The sequence below is a fragment of the Aplysia californica genome, unplaced genomic scaffold, assembly GCF_000002075.1.
Source record: "Aplysia californica isolate F4 #8 unplaced genomic scaffold, AplCal3.0 scaffold00367, whole genome shotgun sequence".
In the NCBI taxonomy this organism is placed as follows: domain Eukaryota; kingdom Metazoa; phylum Mollusca; class Gastropoda; order Aplysiida; family Aplysiidae; genus Aplysia; species Aplysia californica.
Window position 1 is genome coordinate 469510 of NW_004797637.1, and position 10296 is coordinate 479805.

Sequence of the window (10296 nt, forward strand, 5' to 3'; positions counted from 1 at the left end):
ATATATGTAGACATCTTTCTCTAACACATACACATACACGTATGCTTGAGAATGCTGTGATTAATGACATGAATAAATATTGATCGGTAACCTTTCCTGTTGCCATTATTTTTACCACAGTAGCCCGTTTAAATTAATATTATGAGCAAGGGAAAAGATTTTGTTATGTCCCTTGGTTTTATGGTCCCGACGGATAAGTTGAACTTTGGATGGGTTGGTCCTTTTTTCATTCCCCCGTCGCCATCAACTCATCTGTTGTAGCAACTGCAGATCTGTAGATGACTGAGGCTATTATCGTAGCATGTAGATGATGTGATTATTTTTGTTTGGTTGGTGCTGTTGTTATCGATCCAGATTATTTATTTTTGGAAAATACTGTTGACCTTCTTGCTTTAAAAATATCTTGTACTAGTTGTACTGTACATAATGTGACGTGAATTCAGAAATATTTTGTTTACTCTGAACAGGTAGTTTGCAGATTCTCTGCCTGGCACAGTGTTACTGTGGATTTAGTGTTTGGTAGGAATTAAAATATGTGTACACCATACGACATTTTATAGCCCAATTCTCTCGAGATACTGTAGGCCTACATGACTTAACACTAATTTGATAGTTTGTTGTAGCTGTATACATATATAAGAGTTTTTAATCCGTACTAACCACTTCTAGAAACTCAAAAGGAAAGTGCATTTTTTTTTTTCATGATTTGTCTTTCAAATGACATCGAGCTAGATCTTTCTTTCTTCTAATACTAGCATTAATTTGGAAGCAACTGGGGTTTTTTCCGTGAACTATAACCACACTGTTTCTCTTTCTCCACAGGATCCGGAGAAACTGGAAATACTTACGAAATACCTGAGAAATACTTATAAATTCTGCATCTGGTGCGGAACACGATATGATAGTAAGTAAAAGTTGCTTGAAAATATCTTTTTTCTGTAAAATTTCGTTTCTGAAAACCAATCTAATTCTTAAGCTATTGTCTCAATAGATCTGTTTTACCATTTTTTTTTATCTAAAAGGACTAGTTACCTCTAAGAGAATAGGTTGGGGGAAGGGGGGTGCCTCCAATAATTTATGGATAAATTTTTCATATAATGTATTTTACATGATTTTGGGTGACAAGACTGACAGTGAAAAGTGTTGATAGTGGAATACGAAATTGATATCAAGATGTTGAAAATTTCAGAATCATAACATCTACGAACAGTACAAAATAAGACAGTTCCAGCTTTAAAATAGCATCAAACTTAATAGGAAAGGAAAATAACAGGTTGGTTTGCTTGACACTTTTTATTTAACAATAGCTTTTAGTGGGGAACCCCCCCCCCCCCCCCCCCCACCTTGCAAAAAACGTACAACAAACAAGCAATCCTCATCGCATGTCATTGTAATGTTTTTGGCAGTTTGCAATTTTGCCTTCCATGTTGACGATGAAGTGCAATTTCTTTTCTTTACAATGAATCTACGATCTTGTACTCAATTAGAATGCAGACTCCAGAAAAGGAGAAAGATTTCCCATTTTCTTATTAATTAAGATCAGTAGAATACCTTACATTCAACTAACACTCAAGAGAGCAATCTTAGACTTAAAGAAGTTTTTTGCTGAACAAATAGCCCCCACTGATGTAACTTTGTGCATTTTTCTCCCACAATGAACCTTGTCTTCTTTTTTCCAAAGAGTAGCGGATACCCTGTATCTTGGCTCACTTCCGACTTATTGCTTATCATACAGGGTGTCTAAAATAAAAAGGACCTGTCAAAAGGACAATAACTCTGTCCTCTTTAGCCCAATTTCAACGAATCTTTGAAGAAAGAAAATTCAATTAGGGGGACGTTGCATCTGTCGATCAGAAAAGAAAATCATTGACCATGTTAAAAATATAAAATTTCAACCAAAACTGAGTAACAAGCAAAACTTTTCAACTTCTCAAAAATCAACCATACCGTTCTATTTCAAATAGTCACTATTTGTGCATTGAAGCGCAAATTTATACAAAAATTATTTTACCAAATATACTCACGGAGAAGGTGGCTATTTAAATCTCCAGATGTTGACCATTTCTCTCCATACTAGCTTCTGTAGTGGCTGGAAATTTTGAATAACCTTGTGACATGTGACATGTTTTTGGGGTTGATTTTTTTTTACTTCTTGTTCAACAGTGAGTTTCAGCTGTTCGATCGTTTATGGCTTGTTTCTGTCAACTCTGATAACAAAAAATAACTAAAAGGTAATAATTGAAAGTGATCCAGTTTGGGGGAATGCGGTGACCGATCATTTGTAAACTACAGGCCTATAAGGTGTTCCCCAAACCTTTCTTGCAAACACACAAGGGCCACTCCAGACGTTTGGGGTATGGCCTCATTCCACTGGAACCAAGCCTCTACAACATAGCACCTTCTCCTTTCCAAACTTCTCCACAACTTTTTCAGCAAGGTGAAATATCCATTTGATGTGACTGTCATGGTTTTACCATCTTTTTCCTGAAACCAGAATGGGTCGATCACGCCTCTGTAGCTGAACTCTTTTAAGTAGTGAAATTTTGCGTTTTACCCAATGATGGTTGAAATTTTTTTAACCTGATATTTCTTCTAGGAGATAATGGATTTTCTTTATATTTACAAACTTGATGTCTCCGTGGTTGAATTTTATTTATTCAAAGTTGTGTTAAAATTAGTGTACTGATAACCCACAGGGCGGTGCCACTGACTGAAGTGTCTTCAGGCCATTCCCAAAAGGGGGAGCATTTCTCATTCTAGTGCACAGTAGAATTGTAAATGGGCTGATCTAACAATGTCATGCTCATAACTGTGCCTGAACCACAACAGGGAACTACTGCTTTTTCTTTCCTAATCCTTACTATCATCTTTTTCCTCTACTTCTTTTGTATGTTTGTCACACTCTTGTGACCCGCTATTTCCAGGGTGCCTTGATAGTCGAAGCAGACTTTGTGCTGTTGAAGCTAGAGGGGTGAGCAGCGTAAGTCCGAATCCCTGTAAGGACTTCTCTGTTGACATCCACCCCTTGGTGCTCATATGACCTTATGCAGTTGCGAGCGCTGTAAAACCTCTACTAAAACTGAAAGTGTACTGATGACCAGGTTATTGTCCTTTAAGTGGGTCCTCTTTTTTTAGACACCCTGCACAGTGAATGCTATGATTGATCTATCACAGAGAGAGGCACTGCCATTTTACGCAAACTGTTGCAGATTAACATCCGATGGAGAAGTGAGATAACTTTCACCGTAGCTGATCGACGTCCTATGGCAGCAAAAAGTTAAGAGAGATTGGATGGGCAGATAGTACATGCACTGTGCATGTTGTAGCGATGTACATGCATTTGTGTGTTTGTGTTTTGGGGGGGAGGGGTAATATTGCTGGGTGTGGATTGTCAACAGAAGTTCAGTCATAGATGTGTTGCCTGGCTACAGAACAGTCTGGAAGGTCTTGTCAAGATTTGCCCTACAATACGTTACACCAATAATGGAAGTAGTCCATTATATGTCACACATGTGCATTTGTGTGCAATGTGCTTTTACACAGCATTGTTTTCAGCTTTCCATTTTATGCTGTAGCATTATGATGATTTAGTTTTCAACATTAGTATGGCCTTAATTTAGGATTCATTTAGTAAAGCTGCAAAGAAAATTAACCAAATAACTCTCTGTGTTTATGAAATGGAAATGGGGAAAAGAGAGAAGATTTTTACAGTAAGCATGGCTTTGCACCAAGCTCTGTCTGTCTGTCATCTTTTTTGAAAGACAAGGCAATGGCAGGAGCGACAGTGGACAAAGAATCATGTAAATGGAAGAGACAACAAACACCTGCGCTTGAAGATGTTGATAGAGCACTTAATATGTGGTTCATAAGAAGAAGAAAAAAATCTCACCCAAGCTCAATTTTTTTACTCAAAGTCAAAGTTCAGGGATTGAGCCTAGGGAAGCAACTGCTGTACTTACGTAAGCAGGCATTTAAGGTCAGCATTGGTTCTTTCCCTTTATACTTGCAGTGTTACACATACAGACCAGCAGAACAGATGATCATACTGTAATCAATGAAAAATAAATACATTATAAACCTTTCACTGAACCCTCATGTTCAATTAATTAATTAGAAGGTTCGGGCAGGCAGGACGGCCTTGCGAGTTTCATTGTACCGTATTTCCATTTTTTTTCATTTTTATTGATTTGCAGTTCACCTATTTCAAAATGCTACAACTAGTAGAACCCGTCTGCTGGGACATTTCAGTAACCCACTTTCAGCACTTTTTAAGGACCCCGGGGCAAGTGTTGAGTTCCTGCATGCTGTCGGCATCGCTTACCGTTTATGAAGCCACAGCGCCAGAAGAGAGAGAGAGAGAGAGAGACACCAATTTCAAAACTCCGTTTACATTTGGCGCTGCCTCTTAATGGAAAACAGGAGTTGTTCACCTAAATGAATTAGTTATAGTTTTATGTTTACTTCAAAAAGGTTTCACTGTGTATTCTATTTTTTAGACGCTCAAGATCTAGACGCCTCATGCCCAGGGAATTCTGCCAGTTCTCATGAATGACATTGGAAAATGGTAATTCATATGCATGAGCTAAATGCCTAATTATATAAAAATGCTACTTAATAATTTTGCATTATTCACCAGAAAGGAGGTATACTTTTGTGTGGGGGCTCCTTTGTACAAAACTTTCATCATCTATGGTCACGTACAAAATTGATAGAGACCTAAGTAACTTTGAATATTCTGTACAAGACATGCGTTCTAAAACAGGTGGAAATAATGCTAAGTGACCATAGCCACCCTCTGACATCGGAATTTCAATTATCGGCCCTCAGTAATCGGTATGTTTTAAAAAAAGCAAGAGCAGACAGATATAGAAATTCATTCGTACCTACTGCAGTAAGGTTACTGAACACACAGTGCTACAAATAAAACAGATAAAGAGAGAGAGAGTGTGTGTGTTTCACTGAGTGGATTGTTTCAGCTCGTAAAGCATATATTTACTTATGTCCTGTCTTGATGTGTGTATTTGTGAGTGCTCCTAACCTTTGTAACTGCCATTGTAAATGACCAAGACAAATTTCTCCCTGTGAGATGAATAAAGATTGTCATTGTCATTGTCAAAAATATACTGGGGATTCCTTCTCTTTCTTAGATGAGTTGTAGGTTTTGTTAATCCATTCCTGCCTAGATCAGACAGAGTTGACTGCAGCACGAACCCTCCTGTGCCCGTATAGCGACCATTGTCACATGATCACTTCTTGCTGGTGACCATATAAAGGAAAACTTTTTTTAAACGACTTTGCCAGCATGTCTTTTGGTTTGACGAGATCTTTTGGTTTCTACTATATCTTTAGATTTCTTTTTAAGCCACTGAAAAGAAAGTTACGATTGTTTAAATCTATGATATTTTTCTCTGATTTCTTTAACTTTTTCCCTTGGGTCGAGCTTGACTCTTGATATTACTGATCTCTTTGGTAATGGAGAGCTACAATGGTTGTCATTACAATAAAGGAGGGATTAAATTAATAGGGGCTTATACCTAGTCAGCAGAAGAAATTGAAAATTGATGGGGATTTATACTTTGAATTAGATTTAGCTATCGTGTCAGTTAGGGAGGACGAAGGAATAGAAGATAGAACAAGGCCATCCTTGATCAACCAGAAAATAGAGACAGGCCAAAAACATTGACTGGTATTTGAATTAAGATTTCAATCTTTAAATTATTTTGCAGTTTATTCAATATTGTTTTCTTTTTGTTGCTTTTGTTGGCTATTTTTTTAGAATGTTATATGCCCCTTCTCCTAGGGGGAAGAAGGTAATTTTCCAAATAGGGCATTTGGTGGGATTGATTTAGCTCTTCTCCAAAGTATCACTGATGTATATTAGAATGTTCACTAAGTGAACATCAACATTCAATTACTTTTCCAATGATATATAACCACCATTACAATGTTTACTATGCCATCTGTAAAAATCATTTTACTTCCATACTGTCAATACGATTCACAGGATCACAAATTAGTTACATCCAAATGGTTTCAACTATGAAAAAAGTTACATCTTGAATGAGTTGAGTTCTTGTTTGTCGTAATAAGCTTCACTGTACATTGTCCTAATTCATTTTATTGTGGTGGCTTTCCAGTATCTATTAACATAAAAGTTTCATTATTGGCATGTCATGACATTGTTTTGTAATGCAAAAATGTTTGGCTCAAGGGGGGGAAAAATCTCCTACTCATTCTGTTATTATTTGTGAGTTATTATTTTTGTCATTCATTATATCTTATTTTATTCACAGATTGGCACAATTTGTAAATCCCTGCTGACCTCCCCCCTTCAGCGGTCTCTTTTACTGATGGAAGTGTGACATTGGCATCATCTATGAACTCTGATATGTTGCTTGCATTATATAGTGCATCCATTCTGTGAAAAATAGGATCGATGGGCTTGGCAATATATTCTGACCTTTAACAGACCCTATAACATTCCAAAACATTCTCAGCTTCCTAAGAGGTGTTCATTGCGAGCTACCATTTTGTGGGTGTTCCCCACTAAGATACTTAATAAGATACTGACAAGATTTATCTTCGTTTACCAGATACACAATCTCATACTAGTGAAATGTAGAAGATTTGTAAAAAATGTCTCTTGCAAGGATATCATGTTGGGCTTGGATGGATCAGAATGAGAATTAATAATTTTTTGGTTGCAATTCTTGCCGCCAAACAACTAGAATATTCTGTAAAGTTGTTAAAAAGTATGACTTAATAGCACATCTGGTTATAAGAATTTTGGGGGATTGTTACATTGTAAGAATAAGACTAGGCAACCCCTATGGTAGGGGTCTGACATAAGTCCAGTAAATTTTACTTTGATGAAATTTAAAATCTCAACGAATGCAAACTAGCCTGAGCTTGCATGAACCTGTCTGGTTTCTGACCGGACACATGCCTTAATTTCAATTTCGAGAATGTTGAATATTTTACTCTCACACCGTAGCCCAGTTTCCTGTCCAAGGTGACAGGGTGATGTGCCTTTCAAGTAGTCTTTGTTGTGTCATGTAGGGCGTTAAATTACAACGTGGCCACGTGCTTGCCATCAGAAGAGAGAACCACTTCTATTGATTTGGTGAAGAACAGTGAAGTTTGACAAAAGAGGGAACAAGAGGTGGAATAATACCAGCTGTTCTCCAACCATAGTGCAATGTCAAGACTGTTCACATACGTGGTAGACCCTATGGCAACAACCATGTCTGATAATTGTAAGACTATAGGGCTTACCATTTCTTGTTACTTTTTGTGATGCCTTTTCAGCTGTTAATCTAGTCTTGTGTTGGCCTGTAGAGATGAAAGACAATAGGGATGGTCAGGGAAACAAAATCACTGATGAGTTCAGCGTTCAGTGTAATCCGGTCTGATGCAGCCTTGTAGGTCCTACCGACCCAGCGTATGATGTAAGTTTAAGTGGAAGACCCAGATGTGAGTGCAATGTTTTTTTGTTTTTTGTTGGGTTTTTTTTTTGGTGAGTGTTTTACGGCGCTCGTAACTGCATGAGGTCATATGAGCGCGCGGAATACACCAAACATTTTCAGTTGGTAGGAAATTTTGAATTTTGCTCAGGTGGCGACCGAAGCCTACTCTTATCGATTTTGGACCAGCAAGGGATCTTTAAGGTGCGCAACTTGCACACTGGACCTCAAAGATTTTTTGCTCTTGTCCAAGAAGGCTGGGTGTAGATCTTTCTTACCAGAAGGTCTTGGGTGTGGCTGAAAGACAGCAGTAAGGAGCCAAGAAGTAGCAGTAGAGAGTCAGGAGCCCAGTGGCAAGAAAGGCAAGCAGATGACAGAATATTGCCAGAGAGAGGGAAACAGGTGAAAAGAGACCATTTTTTAGAGAAGTAAATTTTTCCATCGCTACCCGGATTCGAACCCGAGACCTTTGAATGAGAGGCGCGAACACCTTTACCTCTAGGCCACAAGAGCCTCTGTGCAATGTTTTAATTAAGTTTTAGTAGGGTAGGGGATTTACGGCGCTCGCAACTGCATACGATCACATGAGCGCCAAGGGGTGGATGTCAACAGAGAATTCCTTACAGACTCTGCTCACCTCTCTTGCTTCAACAGCACAAAGTCTACTTCGACTATCAAGGCACCCCAGAAATAGTGGGTCTCAAGAGTGGGACAAACATACAAAAGAAGTAGAGGAAAACAAAGACAGTAAAGATCAGGAAAGAAAAAGCAGCAGTTCCCTGTGGAAGTTCAGGCTCAGTTATGAACATGACATTGATGAATCAGCCCATTTACAATTACAATTCTACTGTGCATAAGAACATGGTTATTGTCCCCCCTTTGGAAATGGCCTAAAGACACTTCAGTCAGTAGCACCGCCCCGGGGCTTTTGCAATGTTTGGAGGAAAGCAAAGGTGTTGATGACTTAACATAACGTCTCAATATGGTCTCATCCAGAGCTGACATCATACTCACTCTTCAAGATTTACAATGGAGATGTGATCACATTCAACTGAATTGTTTTGTTATTTTAGTAAATTGAAAAAGTGATGCAGACTCACTCTGATGTTCTGGTATGGTGTATAGATCTGGTGATTGTGGCCTGTGCTGCTATTATTTTTAGAAATACAGTACAATGAGTGTATATGCAACTTTTACAGATTACAGAAAAAAAACTGAATGTTGTCACCGAGAAAAAATTATAGTATTTGCTTTTTAAAGATAACAAGGAAGTTTTTATCAAAATTGTGTTCTTAAAAATATTGATTTAGGATGTTTGCAAAGAGTTTGATTTCTTGGTACAATGTAACACCAGCATTCAGTTTTTTTGGCTCTCCTGTAAAATTGTAAAAACTGCGTGTATAATATATATTATATATACTGTATTTTTAAAGATGATGGCATATGCTCACCACAGTATTATAAGTTGAGTCCAACTTAAGACAACAATAATCACTATTGATGTCAATTGTACTATTGCAAAGTTAGTTTTGTCTGAAACTGAGATTATGTTATAAAATAAACATAGTTTGTTGCGTTTGGTGCTTGTACATAATGAATACATTTGTGTCCGTTTCATATTTTTACACATGGTAAGCCTTCTTTACTTTGTTGTGATCTAGTTGTCTTCAGTATGAGTACCTTTGATGAGAGCTTCTCTTTCTGCAAACGCAGTTTAGCAAGCACATGTCACATAGCGAAATCGGCAGGACTTGGAAATTTTTCCTTTTTGTACAAATTTCGCTGCTATGTAGGCTACAAATTTCAGACCATATAAAGGAAGATAAACAGACTTAGATATGTTGATATTTAATGCACCCTTTGCAATGCCAACATGTGTGTTGGGTCATAGTTGCTCATACAGTGGAATCCTGTTATAATGAGAGGGAGGGGACTGGTGCAAAATGTCTGTTATAGCAGAATTCTCCCTGTAAGGAATCCAGTAATGAATTCAAGGGAAATAATAAAGTAGGCCTATTCTATGAGTTTGGTGTTCTGTTTATTTCTTTTTGCTATCTCCCCTGGTGATGATTTTGTTTCAAAACAAATTGACCTCTGGGTCTTACTTGATCAAAACTCGACGCTCCATCCATCACATACATCACTGTGACCTCTCCATCCACGCATCGGAGAAGTGAGGGGCATGGTAGGCCTAGATAATCTAGACTAGGCTGGCCTATCACGCGATGTGTTCTGCTTGTCTGTGCATGCCACACCCTCCCTACTCAGTCGCTCTGGCTTTCTCACTGTCGACTGTCGACACACTTGGGCTCGCCCTTTCTTTGTTTCGCTAGATTACCAACATGTTTCTCAACTGGCGAGGTTTTACTTTATACGTATAATTGGCCTATACACTGTGCACAGCAGCAGCAATATTCCGCTATAACCGACTCGCACTTTGTCTGATTGCGCTATAGCAGTGTTTTATTTACAAAGATAAAAAAGAGGAAAAAGCGGGGTTTTACAATAGTATCTTTATAACAGACTTCTTGTTATTTCAGGACTCGTTATAAGTGGACTCCACTTTGCATTTTTGGGTTTTGACTTTGTTTTTATCCTCCTCTCCTAAGATCTGTGGTGAGTTCTCTGTTAGTGTTAGATTTATAAGCTTCTCTGTTCCTTTTGCTCCGCCATGGTCCACTTCAATTGCAATAAACACATCCGTGGCTTCCTCTACATAGACCTAGATCTATATTGCCCTCAGCTCAGTTTACAATTAGGTTGTTAACCTACACTTGCACCTTCCTCCCTCCCCTCTCTCCGTCTCTCTCTCTCTCTCTCTCTCTCTCTCTCT

At 38.2% G+C, this 10296-nt stretch overlaps 1 protein-coding gene across 2 annotated transcripts in view; it reads left to right on the forward strand.

The window, feature by feature from the left end:
• Window positions 1-7551, forward strand: part of LOC101857890 (G patch domain-containing protein 11) — a 25199-nt gene extending 17648 nt beyond the window's left edge. For both annotated transcript variants that reach the window (XM_005103304.3, XM_005103305.2), the window contains exons 5-7: window positions 823-904; window positions 4497-4564; window positions 6294-7551. In XM_005103304.3, the coding sequence (XP_005103361.1) occupies window positions 823-904; window positions 4497-4552 (138 nt within the window). In that variant the 3' untranslated portion in view covers window positions 4553-4564; window positions 6294-7551. The remainder of the gene's footprint in view (window positions 1-822; window positions 905-4496; window positions 4565-6293) is intronic.
• The last annotated feature ends 2745 nt before the right edge of the window (window positions 7552-10296 follow it).